Source organism: Prionailurus bengalensis, chromosome D1 (assembly GCF_016509475.1).
Source record: "Prionailurus bengalensis isolate Pbe53 chromosome D1, Fcat_Pben_1.1_paternal_pri, whole genome shotgun sequence".
Taxonomy (NCBI): Eukaryota; Metazoa; Chordata; class Mammalia; order Carnivora; family Felidae; genus Prionailurus; species Prionailurus bengalensis.
This window is the reverse complement of record NC_057346.1, coordinates 114,564,636-114,585,574: the sequence shown is the minus strand read 5'-3', so window position 1 is coordinate 114,585,574 and position 20,939 is coordinate 114,564,636. Positions and strand designations below refer to the sequence as shown.

The 20,939-nt window shown below is 65.5% G+C and overlaps 2 protein-coding genes across 7 annotated transcripts in view; one reads left to right on the top strand and one right to left on the bottom strand.

Annotated features, from left to right (window-relative positions):
• LSP1 (lymphocyte specific protein 1) overlaps positions 1 to 16,182 on the top strand; it is a 37,933-nt gene extending 21,751 nt beyond the window's left edge. For 3 of the 6 annotated variants that reach the window (XM_043582029.1, XM_043582026.1, XM_043582023.1), the window contains exons 2-11: positions 4,648 to 4,782; positions 7,410 to 7,577; positions 9,289 to 9,484; positions 9,837 to 9,929; positions 10,198 to 10,241; positions 10,410 to 10,491; positions 11,231 to 11,365; positions 11,702 to 11,779; positions 11,930 to 12,035; positions 15,737 to 16,182. In XM_043582029.1, coding sequence (XP_043437964.1) covers positions 4,648 to 4,782; positions 7,410 to 7,577; positions 9,289 to 9,484; positions 9,837 to 9,929; positions 10,198 to 10,241; positions 10,410 to 10,491; positions 11,231 to 11,365; positions 11,702 to 11,779; positions 11,930 to 12,022 — 1,024 coding nt within the window. In that variant the 3' untranslated portion in view covers positions 12,023 to 12,035; positions 15,737 to 16,182. The remainder of the gene's footprint in view (positions 1 to 4,647; positions 4,783 to 7,409; positions 7,578 to 9,288; positions 9,485 to 9,836; positions 9,930 to 10,197; positions 10,242 to 10,409; positions 10,492 to 11,230; positions 11,366 to 11,701; positions 11,780 to 11,929; positions 12,036 to 15,736) is intronic. The other 3 variants (XM_043582025.1, XM_043582024.1, XM_043582028.1) reach the window with 3 other exon arrangements.
• Positions 12,277 to 20,778, bottom strand: LOC122484130 (proline-rich protein 33-like). The gene is made up of 2 exons (XM_043582022.1): positions 19,044 to 20,778; positions 12,277 to 14,612 (listed from the first exon to the last, which is right to left on the bottom strand). Exon 2 carries the CDS (start codon positions 14,601 to 14,603, stop codon positions 13,284 to 13,286), a length of 1,320 nt encoding a protein of 439 aa, XP_043437957.1. The 5' UTR covers positions 14,604 to 14,612; positions 19,044 to 20,778; the 3' UTR covers positions 12,277 to 13,283.
• Positions 20,779 to 20,939: the final 161 nt, after the last annotated feature.

The window sequence follows — 20,939 nt, the reverse complement described above, 5'->3', positions numbered from 1 at the left end:
GGAGGAGGAGGGGAGGAGAGGAGGAGGAGAGAAGAGGAGAAGTAGGGAGGAGGGGAGGAGGAGTGAGGGAGGGGGAGGAGGAGAGGAGAGGAGGAGGGGAGGGGAGGAGGGGAGAGGAGGAGGGGAAGTAGGGAGGAAGAGGAGGAGGAAAGGAGGAGGGGAGGGGGAGGAGGGGGGAGGGAGGGGGAGGAGGAGGAGGAGGGGAGGAGAGGAGAAGGGGAGGAGGAGAAGTAGGGAGGAGGGGAGGAGGAGGGAGGGAGGGGAGGAGGAGGGGAGGAGAAGGGGGAAAGAGGAGGAGGGGAGGTGAGGAGGAGGAGTGGAGGGGGAGAGGAGGAGAGGAGAGGAGGGAGGGAGGGGGAGGAGGAGGAAGGGTGGGGGAGGAGGGGAGGAGGAGAGGAGGAGGAAGAGGGGAGGAGGGGAGGAGAGGAGGAGGAGGGAGAGGAGGAGGGGAGGGGAGGAGGGGAGAGGAGGAGGGGAGGTAGGGAGGAAGAGGAGGAGGAAAGGAGGAGGGGAGGGGGAGGAGGGGGGAGGGAGGGGGAGGAGGAGGAGGAGGGGAGGAGAGGAGAAGGGGAGGAGGAGAAGTAGGGAGGAGGGGAGGAGGAGGGAGGGAGGGGAGGAGGAGGGGAGGAGAAGGGGGAAAGAGGAGGAGGGGAGGTGAGGAGGAGGAGGGGAGGGGAGAGGGGGAGGAGGAGGGGAGGAGGGGAGGTAGGGAGGAAGAGGAGGAGGAGAAGGGAGGCGGGCAGGAAGGAGGCCTAAGGCCTCAGTGCTCCAGGCCTCTCCCTGTGCCCAGGCCTCTGCTCCCTGGTCACGTGAGACCCTGCTACCCCACTGCTGTCCTGGGCTCCCTGAGCCACCGCGTCCCCAGTTAGCCTGGTTACTCTCCCCGGGTCAGCGGGGTCTCGCCTCGCCTCACCCGTAGTCCCTCTGTCTCCCCAGGGACTCTGGAGATCTGGAGGCTCCTGTCCCCTCCCGGCCGGGAGCCCTCCCTGCCAGTCTAACTGCATCTCCCCTCCTCCACGCCCACTGGGCCTCCTTCCAGAAAGGACCTGAAGGCTGGCACAGGGCTTCCCGGGGCCGCCTCACGGGGGGCTCAGAGACTCTCCCGTCCGCCTCCCCGCAGCCGCCCCTCCGGGGCCACCTGAGCGCTCTGGCCGCTGGCCTTGGCTCGGCTCTTGTACCCTCTCCCTGGCCCACACACTCCGGTTCATCTTTCGGACCCAAGTTCAAGGTCGCCTCCTGGGCTCCCCTGGGCAGCGGGACTGGGCTCCTTGCGGGGGGTGGGGGTGGGGGTTGTCTACCTGGGGCAGTGACTTTGAGGAAGCCCGGAGACGCGCCCGGAGACGTGCTGCCGGAGGGGGCACGGCTGGGAGGGCGGTCTGGACCCGTGACAGGGCCCTCGGGTGGGGTGTGGGGGGGAGCCGGGTCCCCCCAGCCGCAGCTCCGTGCGCCCACCCCTGGCCCCGGGCAGCAGCGTGCCCCTCCCGCCGCCCCACCCCCCGCCCACCTGCTCATTTGGGGCCGCCTTCGAGCTCCCCGCTCACCCCCGCTGCCGCCTCTCTGCAAGGACAAGTGACCTCTGGGGCCCTGGCGGTGCCACACCCAGTGCCGTGCCCACAGACCCCTCCCCGTGCTGCTGGGGGCAGCCCCCCGCCCGCCTCGCATAACCAGTGAGGGGCACCCTCGGAGCTGTGGGGCGTGGGGCTGCCCTCCCCTGAGCTCCCTGACGGGGCCCCCGACCTCTGCCCTCGGGGGCCCGCTCTCTGGGAGTCGGGGACGCTTGCCGTCCTGCTGTCCCCGGAAGCCAAGGCGGAGGAGGAGGAGGCCTCTCCCGGGGCTGGCTCCCCCCCACTGCCACTTCACTCACGGGCTCTACGGCCGCCGGAGGGACCAGTGGCTCTGCAAGTGTCCACCCCCGTCGACAGCGTAGAACCCCCTGGGGAGGTGGGGCGCGGAGGGGACCAGAGACCCCAGGGGTGGTCGGTCTGCGGTGGGGCTGACCAGGGCTGCTCCCCCGGCCTCTCTGGCAGCTTCCTCTGGCCGTGTCCGGGACACCTGTGCCCCAGAGGGTCCCCCGCAGACCTGAAGAAAGAGTTCGACGACAGGACTGGCCCTGCCTGGCTGTCCTCCCTTTGGGCGCCCGAGCTCTCCCCTCGACCTTTAGGCACCAGAGACGGGTGGCCTTTAGGCCTTTAGGCACCGGACAAGCGGCCTGCAGGGGGCAGAGTCAAGCTGGGACCAAACCCACGCAGGCAGACAGGGGAGGAAGGAGGTGGGGGCAGCTGCCAGGGCCGGGGCCGGCTCAGGAGCCTATCACGGGACCCTGGTGGGGGGACCGGGGGGCCGCAGAGGGAGGAGTGGGGGGCCGGCACCCCGAGTCGGGGCCGGTAGGCGGTGGACGTGGCCAACGGGGCAGCCCCCGAACGTGGGGACCCCCACTCAGGACGGGGAGCTGGGAGGCGGCCCGGGGCCCGCTGGGCTGTGCGCGCCCCGGTGCACCTGGGTGGGGGCGAGGCCCCGCGGCGGAGCCCGATGCTGGGGGAGCAGAGCCCCACTCGGCAGCCCCCGGGGCTGAACCCCGGGCTGCAAAGAGCCAGAGCAGACACAGGAAATAGCCTAATTGCGTTCGCTAAGGAACACCAAATCCCTTACAGCTGCACGCGGGCTGAGCCAGGGGCCACGGGTGGGGCGGCCATCGCCGGTGTCCTGACAGCTCCGTGGAGCCTGCCAAGGGGTCTGGGCTGCTGGCCGGGGAAGGGGGGCGCCTTTCCCAGGCCAGAGGCCCCCACCCCACCCCAGGAGAGCCGCCCCCTCTCAGTTCCCAGAACGGAGCCCAGCTGTGGAACAGTGAGGGGTGAGGTCACGGGAGGGGCCAGAGGGGCCGCATTACTCACATCCTGGGGCTGGTGGGAGGGGGGAGGCGAGGGGGAGGGCCCCTTGTCCTTGGGCCGCTGGGGCTCCCGGCCCAGGGCTTTGGGGAGACACCAGGAGACCCCTACCCTGTATCCCTTGTCTGCCTGCCCCCCCGCCCCCGCCCCCGGGCCCCTGCCTGTCAGGGCTCCCGGGGCCACGTGCAGATGGCGGGTCACAGAGGGTGGCCCTCGGAGGGGCCGGCTCACAAGGCCGCTGTCGGGGCGATGGCAAGGACAGCAGAAAACGGGGTCTGGAGCGGGGACCCCGGACCTGCCATTTTGGCCCCTGCCTTGTTCCCGCTCGTGAATCCGTGTGCGTGCTGTGGGGTGTTTGGAACCGTGGGTGGAGGGTGGGTGCGCGTGCCACGCTGGCCTGGGTGTCGGGCTCACGGAGGACGTGTGTATGTGTGCACGCGCATTATTGCCTCGTGTGCACCTGGGCGTGCAAGGGGGGCCGGGCCCGCGTGGGGCTCTTGTGGCCTGGACATACCGCCCGACAGGTGGACCCCAGAGGATCTGCTCATGTCTGTGTGTGGGGTGACAGGCAACTTGCGGGCTCTGCACTCAGATCTCGGGGCAAGGGTCTGGGGAGCGGGAACCATGACCCTGGGCCCCGGGGCAACACTTCCCCAGATAACGTGGCCCTGCAGCCTCTGAGCCGAGGGCCCAGGGCAGGATGGGAGCAGGCGTGGGGAAGGAAGGGCTCCCTAGGCCCCCGGGGGTGGGAGCCGAAGGCACTTCTGAGCATCGAGGGTGGGAGACCAGGGGTGCTGCGGGCTGAGCAGGTCTGGAGTCCCAGGTGGCCACGGTGGGGGGCGGTAGGGGGGGAGCGGGCCTGGAGCCCGGGGCTGAGGAGGGCCTGGCTTTTGTCTGGGAGGCTCTGGGAAGACCTGGGACAGATTAGATCATGGCTGGCAGGGCTGCTGAGACCATGGAGCCGGCCGTCCCGGCCAAGGGACGGAGTCCCAGAAGGAGCGGGCCGCGGGGTCAGGCGGCGGGCAGCAGCGGGAAGGGACCGAGACCCCAGGCTAGGGCAGTGAGCCCTGCAGAGGCAGAGACCGGGACTCCCCTCTCTGGGTCCAGTGGAGCCTGGGTGGTGGGGGAGGCAGGGCTGTGTCGGCGACCCAGGCCCGGGGTGCCCCCGGATGCCGACAGTGTGAGATCTGCTAGGCCAGGGCCAGGGAGACCAGGCTGTGAACCCCTCGTCCCAGGCTGACCTTGCGTCGCCCTTAGTGAGGGACCCCGAGAAGCCACGGGGTCAGCGTGCACCGAGGGAGCAAGGTCTCTGTCTCTGCGGTGGCCTCGGGTCCGTCCTCTGTGAACGGGCCCAGAGAGGTCAGGTTCAGGGTGCAGGCAGCCTCTTCTTGGGGCCCTTGAGGGGGCAGGAGGGAGTGCCCCAGCCGGGGTACCCGGGCAGGGAGGTGGCTGCCCGGCTGGGTCTGCCCCTGGCCTGACAGTGCCTGATCGGCGAGGCTGCTGCCACCGGATGCCAGTGGGGACACGTGGCACCTGTCTGGTACCTGCAGCAGCCGCTTCCCAGGGCCTTGGGGGCCACAGAGCCAGCCCCGCCCGTGTCCCGGCTCTGATTAGGTCCAGGAGGCCTGGCTGCTGGGCGGGGGGGTGGGGCAGAGGACAGAGGGTCTCAGTCCTGCCTGGACACCGGAGCCCCCTCCACCACCAGGAGGACAGGAGCAGCGGGGTGCAGGCTGAGGCCCGACTGACGCTCCGTGTCCCCCAGGCTCACAACTCAACGGAGCGCGGAAGATGAGGAGGAGGCCGCCCGCGAGCGTCGCCGCCGGGCGAGGGACAGGGAGCTTCGGGCCCAGGACGAGGACGGCGGCCAGTCCCCCGAGCCGCCGGAGCAGGAGAGCCTGTAAGCCGCCCCCCAGCAGTCCGCCTGGCCCCGCTCCCCAGGGCAGAGGGGAGGCTGGTGGTGGGGCCCTGGGCTAGGGCTCCCGGAGGAGGCAAGTGAGGAGGGGCTCAGCAGGGGTGCGGAGACAGCTTAGGGTGAGGGTCCCTGAAGCCCGAGGCGCCAGTGGAGCCCGCCGGCCGGCCGCAGGGACTCACGTGCGGCCACCCCTCCCAGCCAGCCTCCCAGAGCGCTGACTCAGGCTCTGGCCGCCCTGCGCGGCCCTGGCCCCTGCTTGGACCGACACTGACCCCAGCTGCGTGGCCCTGGCCCCGGAGCCCCCCGCCCAAGCTCCCTGCTGCCGGTGACTCATGGAGGCCACGTCCAACTTGGCGGGCCGCAGGCCGGCTCGTTTCCTCCCTGGGCCCAGGAGGCCTCCGCGGCCGGGCTGGGCTGTTTTTACAATAATGCCCCCCTTCCTCCCGCCCCTGTTTTGTTCCATTTTCTCCGAGTCAGCAGCTCTGGGCGGGGTGGGGTGCTGCAGCGGTCACGGCCCCTCAGGCCAGGTCCTCAGTTTAGATAGCAGGGGCTGGGGGCACATGGGGAGCCCACCAGCACCAGATCCCAGGCCTACCCTGACGGGGGGGCGGGGGACAGGGGCTCACCCTGCTGCCCGCGGAGGGAGCAGTCACCAGAGCCCTGGAGGGAGACGTGTCACCCACACACGGGGACCCCAGGGTGACAGGGGAGGCACAGCCCAGCAGTCAGGGGGCCCTAGACGAGTGGAGGAGGCACAGCCCAGCTCTTGGGGAGCCTTGGACTGATGAGGGAGGCATAGTTCAGTTCTCAGGAGCCCTAGACTGAGGGGGAGGCATAATTCAGCTCTCAGAGGCCCTAGACTGATGGGGGGGGCACAGCCCAACTCTTTGGGAGCACTGAACTGATGGGGGAGGCATAGCCCAGCTCTCAGGGGACTCTAGACCAAGGGAGGAAGCACAGTCCAATTCTCAGGAGGCCCTAGACTGATGGGGGAGCACATCCCAGCTCTCAGGAGGCCCTAGACTGATAGGGGAGGCATAGCCCAATTCTCAGGGGGCCCTAGACTGATAACGGGAGGCCTAACCTAGCTCTCAAGATATCCTAGACTGATGGGGAAGCACAACCCAACTCTTAGGGAGCCCTGAACTTATGGGGGAGGCATAGCCCAGCTCTCAGGGGACTCTAGACTAATGGGAGGGACAGAGCTTAATTCTCAGGAGGCTCTAGATTGATGGGGGGACATAGCCCAGCTCTCAGGAGGCCCTAGACTGATGGGAGAGGCATAGCCCAGATCTCAAGGGGTCCTAGAGTGATGGGGGAGGCACAGCCCAGCTCTTAGAGAGCCCTAGACTGATGAAGAAGGTATAGCCCAGCTCTCAGGAAGCCCTAGACTGATGGGGGAGTCACAGCCCAGCTCTCATGGGACTCTAGACTGATGAAGGAGGCATAACCCAGCTCTCAGGGTACCAAGACTGATGGAAAAGGCACAGCCCAGCTCCTGGGGAACCCTAGACTGATGGGGGAGGCATAACCCAGCTCTCAAGGGATAGACTGATGGGGGAGGCATAGCCCAGCTCTCATGGGACTCTAGACTGATGAAGGAGGCATAGCCCAGATCTCAAGAGGTCCTAGAGTGATGGAGGAGGCACAGCCTAGCTCTTAGAGAGCCCTAGACTGATGAAGGAGGCATAGCCCAGCTCTCAGGGTACCAAGACTGATGGAAAAGGCACAGCTCAGCTCCTGGGGAACCCTAGACTGATGGGGAGGTATAACCCAGCTCTCAAGGGATAGACTGATGGGGGAGGCATAGCCCTGCTTTCAGGGGAGCCTAGACTGATGGAAGAAGCATAGCTCAGCTCTCAAGGGACCCTAGACTGATGAAGGAGGCATAGCCCAGCTCTTGGGGAGTCTGAGACTGATGGGGAGGCCCAGCCCAGCCCTTAAGGAGCCCTAGACTTATGGAGGAGGCATAGCCAGAAATCAGGAGGCTCTAGACTGATGGGGGAGGCACAGCCCAGCTCTCAAGGGACCCTAGACTGATGAAGGAGGCATAGCCCAGCTCCTGGGGAACCCTAGACTGATGGGGGAGGCACAACCCAGCTCTCAAGGGACCCTAGACTGATGGGGAAGGCATCGCCCTGCTTTCAGGGGAGGCTAGACTGATGGAGGAAGCGTAGCTCGGCTCTCAGGAGGCCCTAGACTAGTGAGAGAGGCACAGCCCAGTTCTCAGGGGACCCTAGACTGATGGGGGAGGCACAGCCCAGGTCTTAGCAGGCCCTACACTGATGGAAGAAGCACAGCCTAGCTCTGTGGGAACTTTAGTCTCATGAGGGAGATATAGCCCTGTTCTTGGGGAGCCCTAGCTTAATAGGGTCGGACACAACCTCGGCCTCAGGCAGCTCCAGACTACGAGGAGACACAGTCCTGCCCTCAGGGATTCTCTAACAGCGGGGAGGCTCGGCCCAGCCATGGGTGCTGCCCCTGGCAGACAGGGTCTCCCACCCCTGGAGCCCAGGGTCTGAGGAAGGAAGGAGATGTGGCCAGTGTGTATAGCGTGCCCCCTGCCCCTCATGGCCCCGTCCGGCTCTGAGCACCCGGCACTGCTCTTTTAGCCTCAGCCTGAAGCCCTCGGAGGCCCCTGAACTGGATGAGGATGAGGGTTTCAGCGACTGGTCCCAGAAGCCAGAGCCACAGCGGCAGCCCTGGGAGGCCGGGGGGGCCTCCAACAGCGGGGAGCCCCCTCGGAGCGAGAGTCCGGAGGGGCAGCAGGAGGAGAACAGGCAAGTGGGGGTCAGAGGCCGGAGGCAGGGTTACCAGGCAGGGGCGCTCTCCAAGCCTCCAGCCTGCACCTGAGCAAAGGCCACCGGCCCCGCAAAATGCCCCCCGGGCTGGGAGCAGGGGGAAGGGAGGAAGAGAGCTAGACGGCGGCGGGGCGGCGGGCCGAGGGGCTGCGGGGAGGGGTGGGGAGGAAATCTCATTCCTGGGCTCCCCAGGGCCCCTGGGCCCCATCCAGACCAGCTGCGGCCCGGCCAGGGTGTTGCCACATCAGCACACATCTGCAGCCCACTTACGTAATGGAGGCTCTGCGCCCCTGCCGCCCGCCCGCCCCTTCCTCCCTCGGGGCTGGCTGATCTCCATTCCCACGGAGGGGAGCAGGTATTTCCAGATGTGTGGGCCTGTGAGTTGGCCTGGAGGGACAAGCTTTCCAGATGTGCAGACGTGTTTGCTGGGCTGAACAGGGCAGGAGGGGGTGGGGGCCCAGGGATGGGGGGCTGCTCCGGGAGCTTCACCCCCACCCCAGTTCTGGGGTCTGAGGCACCCTGCAGGCGTGCTCAAGGGCCCCCCACCGTGGGCAGGGTCCAAGCTCTACCCAGGAGCTTCGAGCTTGGGGGACACCACCTCCTGGCCCTTTGAGGCCCCTCTAGTCTCCATCTCTAGCTAGGACCGTCTCCGTCTCCAGTCTTCCAACCACCCTACCAGTAGGCTCCTGCACCCCAGGAGCCAGCTGCCTGGCTGGGGCCCTGGTCCTGGCCACCCCCTGGTCACCGGTGCCCCTGCAGGCCTCATTTTCCCCCATCTGCCTTTGAGACAGTGCACCTTCCGAGGTGGGTCTGGGGTCTGCAAGGATGGCCTGTCCCCTCGTGTCGGGTGGCCGCAGCCCTGCCGGCTGCCTCCTCTTTCCCGCAGGCCCCAGGCCGCAGCTGTTCCCAACAGCAGGGGGCACTTTGGCTCTTCTGTTGAACCCTCCTGCTCTGCTCACAGGCAAGCCTCCTCCCCGCCCCACACCTGCCTGGCCCCGGGACCCGCTGGAGCTGAATGGGCCCTCTGTGTGCCCGGCCGGCTCGCACTGACCCACCTTGGGCGGTGGGCCCGGGTCTGGGCTGGCACCAACACCAAGGGGCGTGAAATCATGGAAAATGCGAGAATTTCTTGCTGGTTCAGTCCTGCTCAAATGCAGAGCCCCGCTGGCTGCCGGAAGGCATGGCCAGTGCAGGCAGCCCCTCTTCTCAAGGGTGCCGTCCTAGCTGTGACCTCGGCCCTTGCCTTGTCCCTTAGCTTCCCCCAAACCACCCACAGATCCTGCCCCACTCCTATGCGAAACCCTTCTTCCTCAGGCCCACCTGCCTCCCTCATGGAGCAGGGCCTGGCAGGCTAGGCCAGCAGGGTGGACACAGACGAAGACGAGCACGGCCCAGGGGCTGGGGCCCATCCAGAGAGTCTGGAGACCGGGTCCGGCCTCCGAGTGTGAGGCGAGAGGGGGCTGAGGCAGCGGGCCCTGTCCACAAAGGCGCCCCAGGGCTGGAGGGCTGCCTCCAAGGTCCTTGGGCCCACTTCCCCCGATGAGGCTGGGGTCTCAAGATTCCTTGGCACTCAACTGGTCAGACCGCCCCCACCTTTCGGACGGAGAAGCTGAGGTTTGGAAACCCAGAGGGACTCAAACCCAGCAACTGAACGACCTTCACCGGGATTGCATCCCTCCCCTGCCCCCAGGCCCCATCAGCATGCCTACGGAAGCCAGGGTGGTGATGAGCAGAGTCCAGCCAGAGTCAGCCTGGAGGAGTTGCATCTGAGCCCCAGCTCAGAGCTCCAGGACGGGCCAGGAACAGAGGAGACAGAGCCCAAGAGCCCAGAGGGGACCGTCCAGGGCAGCCTGGGGCCGGCAGAAGCCCAAGAGTCAGACGAGCAGGTGATGGTGGCTCCCTTTGGGGTCCGGGTGCACCCCGCCCCTTGGGCTGGGTCTGTGTCTGCTGACTATCTGCTCAGCAGGCTGCCCTAGAGGGAGACGCCCCCCCCCCACACCCCAGACTCTGTGGCCCCCGCATTCCCAGAGGGAGGAGGGTCTTCGTGACCCTGGGATCAAGCGACTCTCCTCCGGACTCACCAGACCCCACTGCAGAGAATTTGAGAAACAGAGCATGTCAGGGCTGGAAAGGGCCTGAGGCCCAGGGAGGGGAAGAGGTTTGCTCCAACAAGTCCCGAATGGGGCAGGAGGGGTGCAAGGGGTGCTCATCGTATAAACTCTGATGTTCTATTCCTAGCACCAGAAACGCCAGCAGCCCAGGACGCCCAGCCCCCTGGTCTTGGAGGGTGCTACCGAACAGGGCTCACCTCCCCTGAGCCCCAGCACCAAAGTAGGTCGAGCCCCAGAGCCTGCTGCCTTTTCCTCTTTCCCAGAATCACAGCACCAACCCCACGACAGCCCCAGAGAGGAAGCCACACGGCAGTGCCGGGAACACGAGCACACCCTGCTCTTTCTCTGGCATCCCCCCAGCCTGGCACTCAGCACATCCCTGAGAAACGAATCGGCGGATGGCTCGATTGGTGGATGGGAGCCACTGGGGCAACGGGGGGGTGGGGGGGCTCTGGCTGGAGACTCACATCTCCGCTTGCCTTCCACAGCTCATCGACAGAACCGAGTCCCTGAACCGCTCCATCAGGAAGAGGTGAACCTGCTGCTTTCCAGACTAGGACTTGGGGTTCCCCAGACGGTGTTGAAGAGAGGGGCCTGGGGGCTAGAGATGCAGAGCCCCGAGGGAGCTCTGGTAGGGGTCGGGGTGGGTGGGGAAGCCCAGTGAGGGAGCATGGGGCGTGACCCTTCTCCTACCCTCCAGTAACAGTGTGAAGAAGTCCCAACCACCCTTGCCCATCTCCAAGATTGATGAGCGACTGGAGCAGTACACACAGGCCATTGAGGTATGCTTAGGCCTCCCTTCTTCTGCTGGGTCCCTCCTCTATTCACATACCCATTGTCTCATCCCAACCACACCCCTCCATCCAACCAAGACCACTCTATCCAACCAAGACCCCTCCATCCAACCAAGACCCCTCCATCCAACCAAGACCACTCCATCCAACCAAGACCACTCTATCCAACCAATACCCTTCCATCCAACCAAGACCACTCCATCCAAACAATATCTCTCCATGCAACAAAGACCACTCCATCAAACCAACTCCCCTCCATCCAACCAATACCTTTCTATCTAACCGATGCTCCTTCATCCAACCAATGTCTTTCCATACAAACAACACTCCTCCATTCAGCGAACACCCCTCCATCCAACCACCACTCGTCCAGACCTACACCTCTCTATCCTACCAATGCCCCTCTCTCCAACAACCCCCCCCCATTCAATCCATGCTCCTCCAGCCCTATGTCCTGAGCAGCATGATAGCACCACATCTGTCTCTTACCCCACCATATCACCTGTGCTCCTCAGATCAAGAAGGTGTTTCACAAGTACACCCAATGGAGGCACATGCATTTTTTTTTTTCCAGAGTGCCCCGCCCTAGCCCCTTACTGGGAAAGCACTCCTCTGGAAATAAAAAGATGTAGAAGAAGTCATGTATTGGAGACCCTCACCCTGGCTTCTCTGACATGTCCCATGTGGCTGTCCACTAAAGTGGTCCTGGGTTTTTCCTCCTCTGCAGACTGCTGGCCGGACCCCCAAGCTAACCCGCCAGCCCTCCATTGAGCTGCCCAGCATGGCCGTGGCGAGCACCAAGAGCCGGTGGGAGACAGGAGAAGTGCAGGCTCAGTCCACTGCCAAGACCCCCTCTTGCAAGGTAACACCCATCCCAGGGTGAGGCGGGGTCCCCTTGGTAAGGCAATTAGGAGGCTGTCTAGGCTGCAGTGTGGGCAGACAGAGCACTGGGATGTTTGGGGGCTGCTCACCGGGCTGGCCCCCAGAGTGGAGGGCCATGTGGGGGAACTGGTGGCCCAGTGCATGTAGGTGGTGCCATTTTCCCTTTCTTACTTCCTCCCCTGGGCTCTCGTACAAGGAAGTGGGTGGGCGGGCCCGGGACCCTGCCGGGCAAGGCTGCACAGGAGAGAAAGGACCACGGCTTTGAGTTCCCTGGTCGAGGGTCTGCACCTGTGACATGTCCTTCCTCTGAACGCAGGACATCGTAGCTGGAGACATGAGCAAGAAGAGCCTCTGGGAGCAAAAAGGAGGCTCCAAGACGTCATCGACAATTAAGGTAGGGTCTAAATGTGGCTGATGTAGGGAGGGCAGGTCTAGCAGTTGGAAGCAAGGAGGGGCTATCCTCAGTGTATCTGGGAGGGCTTCCCAGAGGCAGCAGCATCTCCGTTCTGCCGCTCTCAGCTTTGCTCTTGGTCACCTCTCCCAGCAGAGCACTCCGTCTGGAAAGAGGTACAAGTTTGTGGCCACCGGACATGGGAAGTATGAGAAAATGCTTGTGGACGAGGGCTCGGTGCCCTAGGCTGCCCTTCTTGGTGAGTCCGGGGCAGCAGCCCGAGCGTGAGGTGTCGTGTGTGTGGAATGTGTCCTTCTGGGAATGTGGGGCCATGGACGAGGGCTGCTTTGTTACAGCTGCAAGGGCGGCCTGTGGGGACTGTGTGCCCGGCCTTGGAGCTGGTCGGAACCCACACTTGGCTCGCTCTCCTACGCCAGCTGGGGGCCCCTCCGGGGTCCACCACCCTGCCCATCACCTGGTGAAGAAACATGGCCCACTGCCGTGGTTAGACACACTTTATTAGTGGCCTGGGTCCCAGGATCCGTTTACAGCACCCATTATGCCCTGCGTGATGCAGCTGGCCGCCTGCTGGCTTCCTCTTCCCCTCCTGAGTCCTGCACCCAGGCACCTCCGTGTCCCTCTGCCATCACTGCTGGCCCCATCAGAGCCCTGGCCCCTGTCTCGAGCCAGTGGGGACTGCAGACGCGGGGGCCCCGAAGCCGCATGAGGCCTGGGGTCCCCTCTGCTGCCTCCCCTGCCCCGGGACCAAGGACACCCGTCCTTACCCAGCCATCGAGGCTGGGCCCCGCCCCCATCTCCGGCCAGCGAGCCCCCCTCCCACCTTGCCCCCCAGGCGGGGGAATCAGAGGCGGGCAACCAAAGGAGCTGAGCGTGGGGTCTGGGCTCCCCCCACCCCCGACATGGGTCAGGAACGACAGTCAAACCGCTGCTGCAGCCTCTGGTGCCCACGCACAACTAGGCCGCCCTGGCCAGCCCCGCTCTGCACAGCAAACAAAAGTCTGTCCCCCATCTTTCCCGGAGGGGCGGGGGGACCACAGAACCCAGCCCCAGCATCCTCCCTGCCCTGCCGGCCCGCAGCCCCTCAGGAGCCCAGGCACCCCCCTGCGCCTCCTTACCCCGAGTCCCGAACCATGGGCCCCGCCGTGCGGGGCCGACTCATCTACCCGCTGCCTCATCACTGAGCCGTGTTCCTTCCTTCTTGCGCGTGGTTTTACCCCGTTAGCCCCCATAGATATTCTAACCCAGTGCAGACCCCTTCTCTGCCCCAGTCCGTGCCGTGGAGACCGGCCTCCTCCCCGACCCCACCTGCCCCTGCCGCACCCCGCCACAGTCCTTCCTGCCGCAGCCTGTCCGTCCCGCACCTCCCGGCTGCCCGGTGTCCGTCCGGCCCTGGCGCCCCTCTGCAGTGGCCGTGGCTCCCCAGCTGGACCCCCTGTCCCTCTTCTGTCCACACCACGGTCCTGGGCCCCGGTGCCGCCCTGACCGGTCACTGGAGCCTCCAGCCAGCTGCCGTCCGGTTGAAGTTCTTGGGCTTGGGGTTTAGGTCCACGACGGAGCGGACTGTAGGAGGCGGCCGGGCGGCTGCCTCCTGCAGCTTCCGGGCGTTGAATCGCGGCCTGCACAGGAAGGGCAGGCGGCCCAGGCCAGCCAGGGTACAAGCCCCATCCCTGGGCCCAGCCGGGCTGCCTTGGGACTTGGCCACTGACATGCGATACAGCACCGCGTCCCACATCCTGGAGGCCCGGGAGGCTGGGGGCCGGGACACTGGGAGGGCGGGGGCTGTCACCTCTTGCCCCCCGCCCTCTGGGCTCCGCTCTGGCCCCGGGCACGGGGATGTTTCCGCCTCCTCCATCAGCTGCCTCTTGAGGCGCGTCCAGCCGCTGAGCCGGGGCCTCGGTGCAACTTTGGGGACAGGGTATGGGTGCGGGCCTGAGGGCGGGGCCGGGGACGAGGCCCCCCGGGGACTGGAGACCGCCTCGGCCTCAGCAGCAGGGCCAGCCACAGGGGGCTCCTCCACGGGCTCAGCTGAGGCCGGCCTGTGAGGCGAGGGTCCCGGTGAGCGGTAGGTGGGGACTATGGGCACCACAAGCCGAGGGCCACCCTCTCTGGGCACCAAGGCCTCAGGGCCAGGGCACTGAGGAGGGGGGGCCTCAGGGCAAGGACCGGCAGTCTGGGCCTCGGTGGGCAGAGGGCGGATGTGGGCCGCGGGGGCCAGGGGCTGGGCCCCAGGAGGGTACGGGACCGTGTCCTTGTCCTGCCCACCAGGCCCCCCATCTGGGGCCGTCTGGCAGGGCTCCGGGGTCCTGGCCTGTGGGGACGGCACGAGCCGGATGTGTACCTGACTGACGTGGGTGGCCCCTGCTGTGGGGGCCGAGACCTGCGTGAAGCCGCTGGGGGACCGGGTGGGGTGCAGGGCCGGTGTCGTGAGCCGGAGCCCCGTGGCCTTGAAGTGGGCAGCCAGGCTCCTGTGCTGAGTGAAGCTGAAGGGGGCTGTGGACTTCTGCAGAGGCGATGCCACGTGCTGGATGACGGAGGGGTGGGGGGAGCGGGGCAGGGCGGGCACGGAGCGCGGGCCCTCCACGGGGCGCGGGGCCGTTGGCTCCTGGTCGTGGCTGGCCTCACTCACGGGGGACAGGGAAGTGCGGAAAGCCCCCAGTGGCACGGGGGCCCCGCCCCCGGTCATCTTCTTCCGGGCAGCCTTCCTCAGAAGTTTCTGCAGACGAAGGTTGTCCTTGCCTGGCTTGGGCAGCAGGGGCGGCGGGGGTCCCGAGGGCCCCGGGGGGCACAGGCCGGCCACGATGAGCATCGTCGCACCCTGGGGTGGAGAGGGACAGCCGTCACAGGCCAGCCGTCCTCTCTGCCGGTGCCCCACACCCCCCCCCCCACCACCCTGTGGTGAGGTAGGAGCTCCTGAGGCCCAGAGGGGTCACGGCCCGACCCTGACCATCAGAATCTCTGCTTCCCGAGCGCCCGGCACCTGCCAGGTGCGTCCCTAGCAAGTCTGTCCGCGTCCGCAGCTCTGTGGGGCGGCTCTGCCTCCAGCCGCTTCGGAGAGGAGCCCACGGAGGCCCGAGCGACTCGGTGGGTGACGGCCGAGGGCGCCGCCCGGGGGCACAGCCTAGACCGTGAGACCCGTGGACGGGCTCCAAGGGGGAGGCACGTGCTGGGCCGGCCGCCCGCCAGGGCAGGAAGAGCGCCCGCCCGCAGACGCGTGAGGGGCGCCACACCGTCGCCAGTCTGACCACAGGCTCGTCCACTGTGAGCCAGCGGTGAGGGTGGCGGCCAGAGGCTCAGGAAAGCTGAGGCTGCATCATCAGAGGTCGATTGGCCGGGAGGTGGGAGCAATTTTCGCTGAGCTACGCTAAATGGGATATTCCCGCAGACATCCTGGCTGGGGTGGTCCTGGCCAAGCCGCCCGCCCTGGTTTCTGGGCGCCACGTGCTCGCAAGGACGTTGACAAATGGCGTCTGGGCCAAGCCGGAGGCCGGCCGGTTTGTGGGAGGAAGGAGGCCCGGAGCTGCCGGCCTGTGGGGGCCGGCTCTGTCAGGCGGGAGCGGGTCTGCCCGGGGAGGGGCCTCAGGGGTCTGCCCGGGGTTCCCGCTCGGCTGTGCCTGCTTCAGGGGGCCCAGGACCCCAGGGACCGCGGGAGCTCGGGGGCAGCCAGGCTAGCGGGAGAGCAGGCGACGGGCACAGCTCCCTTCACCTTGAATCCCAAGTAGGCCCGCGGCCCCGGGGGGGCCCCGGTGTCAGGAAGCCAGCTTCCAAGGTGGAAGCGGACGTGGGGTTCCGGTGGCTGGAGCAGGGCGGCTGCTCCCGGGGGAGGGGGTGCCGTAGGCAGGGCCAGCGTGGCCACCAGAGACGGGCTGGAGACGCGGAGGGCAGGGGGTAGCCCCCTCCCCGGACCGAAGCCTGACACCCCCACCCATGCCGGTGTTTCAGCTTTCCTGAGACTGCAGATGGCTCGGGCAGCACCCTCTGCCCTCGCAGGGGCGAGTCCAGCCAGACGCCCACCCCGGCCCTGCCATGGGAGCCGCTGCCGTTGCCTGCCTGGCCTGCCCGCGCCCGGCCAACACCCACCACCATCGCCGTCTCTCTACTCCTCGACCCCCCGACCGCTCTCCCCTCCCGCTCTCTGACCCCCACTCTACCTCGCACAGCAGGGGCAGGAAAGGGACTCTCACTGGTGATTGACCAAAGGGGCCGCCCCCGCATAGACCAAGAGTCCCCGAGGAAGGCCCAGCCTGGGCAGAGAGAGGACACGTGTTGGGGGACCTCCAGGTCGAGAGACACCAGCGCCTGCACTGCATTCTCAGGCCCTGCCCCCTCCCTGCTCCCGGCTTGCAGCCTTGTCCTCCGTGTGCAATAAAGCTCCTTGTGTGTTCCAAGTGCTGGCTCTGTGTCCATAACTGGGGGGGGGGAGCGACAAAGAAGAGGGCCAGCCCGGTGGGAAGTCCTCCCCAGCCCCTGGACAGTGGTAGGATCCAGAATCAGACACTCTGTCCTGTCCCATGGCCTTCTGCAGTATTAGACTCCGAGATCTGATGTGTGTGGTGGCTTAAGTTGGGGCGCATATGATGGGGGGTGTTCAGTCTTCCTCTTACAGAATATCTATGACACTTCCCTCCTTGACTGGCCAGATTAAATTTTACTGCACCCGAAACAGTGTTCATTTCTGATCTGTACCCCTAGACTGTGAACTCCCTGAAAACAAGCCCCACCTTGGGGTCGTCCCCCATTCCAGCACCTGGGAGGTGCTCAGTGAAGATTTGGTGGGTGGACAGATGTGGATGGTGTATGGACGGATGGATGGATGGATGGATGAGTGCATGGATGGATGGATGAGTGGATGGATGGATGGATGGATAAGTGGATGGATGGATAAGTGGATGGATGGATAAGTGGATGGATGGACGAATGGATGGGTGGAGGGATGGATGGATGGATGGATGGATGGATGGATGAGTGCATGGATGGATGGATGAGTGGATGGATGGACAAATGGATGGATGGATGAGTGGATGGATGGATGGATGGATGAGTGGATGGATGGACAAATGGATGGATGGATGAGTGGATGGATGGATGGATGGATAAGTGGATGGATGGATAAGTGGATGGATGGACGAATGGATGGGTGGAGGGATGGATGGATGGATGAGTGGATTGATGGATGGATGGATAGATGGATGAGTGGATGGATGGACGAATGGATGGACAGACGGGTGGATGGATGGATGGATGAGTGTATGGATGGACAAATGGATGGATGGATGAGTGGATGGATGGATGGATGGATGGATGGATAAGTGGATGGATGGATGAATGGATGGGTGGAGGGATGGATGGATGGATGAGTGGATTGATGGATGGATGGATGGATGGATGGATGGATAGATGGATGAGTGGATGGATGGACGAATGGATGGACAGACGGGTGGATGGATGGATGGATGAATGGACGAATGGGCCAGTGGAGGGATGATAGATGGAAGGGTGGTTGGACAGATATGGATGATGGATGATGGGTGAAGGAGTGGAGGGATGGATAGGTGGGTGGACTGATGTATAAATAGCAAGATGGGTGGATGAATCTTGGCTAATGGATAGATGGATTGATAGAGGATAGACGGGTACATGGGTGGATGTACAGAAGGTAGTTGGACAGAAAAACCATTGTATGGACAGGAGATGGAAGAAGTGATGGAGAGGCAGTCAGATCAATGCGTGCTGCATGGGTAGTAGGTGGCTGGCTGGCTGGCTGGGTGTATTGGTGGGCAGATGGATGATGGCTGGATGGACAGTGGAAGGGAGGAAAGAGGGTAGTCAATGTGAGAACGGATGGGAACAAACAGGCGGGTGGGTGAACGGACCAGTGTGTGAAGGCGGAGACAGGGCGGAGGGTGTGCTCCCCAGCCCTGGGCCCGCACCCAGATCTGACACTGGGTTCTGCTGCCCTTGTTGTCTGGGGAACCCATTGAAGAGCAGGACCACTGGACCTTTGGCGTTCTAGGTCTGGCTCTGCTGGGAACCTCCATTTTCAGAAGTCTCTGTGATTACAATCGGCCTGCCTCCTGGAGGATGGAGTAAATATGGACCAGTCAGGAGCATTAACGCTCTACCAAGCCATCTTTTCTCACCACGGCCCACCTTGGAGACTGCGTCCAGGGCCGTGCTCTGCCAGCCGGGGCGCATCTCCCAGCGGGCACACCACGTTCTCCCTCCCCACCCAGCAGGATGGCACATCAGCCAAGGGGAGCGGCAGAGGCGGCCGCAAAGCCCATGGCGGTACAGTGAGCCGGGGTCAGAGCGGATGACGCCATGGGATGAGAGGCGGCGGGTGGGGCGGACGGTGCCAGGAAGCCAGACGGCCACGCTGCCCTGACCCACCCCAGCCCTCTCAGGAGCCTCGCACCCCAGCCCGGCCTCGGGGACAGGGACCCAGGGCTTGTCTCCTCTGAGTATCTCCAAGCCCGCTACCGCCATGATGTAAGACCCTGCGTCTCAGAGACTCGGGGCCTGCGCGCCATAAGGGTCCAGAGGTTCAGAAGGGCTCCTGCCCGAGGGGAACCTGGACTGGGATACCCAGGCACTGCCCCTCTGCCATCGGTCCCGCCTGCCCGAGAGCCCCACCCCAGCGCAGAACTCCAGCCCCGCATGCGGGAGGCGGAACAGACCAGTGATCTGGTAAAGAGGCACCCAGGCTAGTGGGGCCGCAGACCCACGGGGCTGTGGCAGGACTGTCTCTGAAGTGCTGCGTCAGCCGCTTCTATCTGGGGCCTGGCAGAGCCCAAGCCCGTGGGGCTGGCACCAGTGTGGGTGCCTAGGACCTGTTCAAGGTCCCTCGGGCCCCGCCACCCCACCCGTGCAAACCGGGGCCCGGACCAGACTGAGGGGCCCCGCTCTCCCCCGCCACCCTAGGGTCCCCCCTAAAGGTAGCTGGAGCCAAAACTGCTCTGGGGCCGCCTCTCCCTGTCCCGGCTTCCTCCCTGCTCTGTGGCCTCGCTCAGCACCTCTGGCTTTGGAAGCCGCCCCCCACCATCCCTGGGCCCAGGGCCTGCGTGGTCAGTTCTCAAACCCTCTCTGGGGTTGAGACCCATCCTGCACCCCGACCAGGGCTGGGCCACCCTTCTCCCTTGCCCCCACCCCGGGACCCCAGACCCCCTCCAGCCCTCCGGGGAGGCCCCTGCCCTGCCCCTCTCCTCCCACCCCTGCCCGGCCAGGCCAGGTGGACCGGGGTGTGGATTACCTGTCGAAGGTTCTCGGAGGCCTGCGGCCTGTCCAGCAGAGCCTGCTCAATGCTGTCCGGCCGCACCACGGGCCTGGTGCCCTGAGGGGGAGGTCACGGATACCCAAAATAAAACCTGTGCTGTTCCTCCTCTGACCTCAGCGCCCGTTCTCTGGCTCGGCCCGTTCACGGGAGAGCACCTGCCAGGGGCCGAGGCCACTGAGCGGGCGGCCACCCTCCTCTGCTGGCCGAGGAGGGCCACTGCAGGGCCTGGGCGTGCCCGTCGGCAGGTGCCACTCCTAAGAGCGGCAAGGGGCGGTGGGAGGCTCCCTGGAGCAAGGTGGTCTGAGCGGGGCTGGGTGTGCACGGGGTTTCCTCGACCAAGCTCCAGCACAGCCTACAGACAAGGCCGAATGGTCCCGAACGTGCTGTCCCCACGAGTGTGCCCACGTCTGGGGGGGCAGGGGGTGGTGAGGACCCAGAGGAGCCAGCCTGAGAAGGGAAACCTTACCACAGGAAAGAGGCCACGGCGGCCCCCGGGAGCCTCGTGGGGCCCTCCCTAGAAGTGAGTCTTCAGGTGGCCCCGCTGGGCAGAGTTGGCCAAGGGTCAGCTGTATGTGGCCCCCCGAAACCCTGGCCCATCCGAGGATCTGGGCAGCTTGGGAGACAGCATCAGACGGGAGGAACAAATTCAGACGGGAACGGGGGGCAGGGGGCAGGGGTGTCCCCAGTAACTCCAGCCTCCGCGAGGCAGGAGGGAGAGGGTCCCTGCCTCCCCCTGCTGCGTGACAGTGGGCATGCCTCTCCTGTCGTGGGTCCCTGTGGCCTTATCTCCGACTTGCAGGGATTGAATGAGGTGCCAGCGGAAGCCTTCCGGAAGCTTCTGAGGCCCCAGAGCAGGCAGAGAGCTGGGTGGAGCTGGGGCTGGGGCGTGCGAGCCCCCCGACGTCCTTGACCGGAAGCCTCCTCTGGGTCTCCCCAGGGCTCACCCCGGTCCTGCGCACCGAGCAGACCCCACCGTCGGTGCTCCTCCCTTGCCTGGAGCCCTCGGGTCTGGAAGGAGGTGCCAGCCTGCTCTGACCCCTCTTCGTGTCTCGGTTTCCCTAATCCGAGGGTCAGGCCCGTCGGAGCTCGTGGCCTTGCCAGCTAGTGAGGGGACCATCAGGGGCCCGGGAAAGGTGTCTGCCGGGCGGATGGTGCCATCTGGAGTTCTGTGGACAGAACGGCCAGGCTCCACGGGCACGTGGCGGGGCCCGCCCTGAGCAGCACGCTGAGTCTGGCCTCGGGGAGAGAGGACCTCAGGGTCTGGACCCCCAGACGGCGGCTCCCAGGCTGAAGGAAGGGGTACGGCCCCGGTCGCTGGGGGAGACCCAGCAGGACCGTCAGCAGTCGAGATCCTGTTTGGGCTGTTTCTTCTCTCACCCGTCTGTCCTGTGCCCCAACAGCACCCACGCGAGAGCTAGGCCTGGTCACTAAGTGGGGCGCAGACAGGACAGAGGCCTGGCTGAGGACGCCCAGAGCCCTGCTCTCCACGGCGGTCTCTGGGACGCCCGGCCGCGTGCTCTGATGGAGGACGCGGGTGGGCCTGGGGCAAAGTGCCCACGCCCCAGACACCGTGGGGGGCGGGGGGCAGCTGGACTGGGGGAGTCGGGGCCCCCGTCTGGGACCCCACAGCAGCCTGGCCCAGAGAGGGCCTTGGCTGCATCCCTGGGACCACCCCGTCCCTCCTGCCACCCCTCCTCAGCCCATCAAGAATGTGCCCGCTGTCGGGGGAATAAAAATAGAAGCTGACACTTCCCGGGGAGGAGGGTGGACCTTGCCTCCGTCTCCAGACACGTCCCCCACATCCGCGCCTCCTCAGGCCTCCTCCTCTGCTGTTCCTATACTTGGTAAGGGGCCTGCGTGGGCACGGCCCCT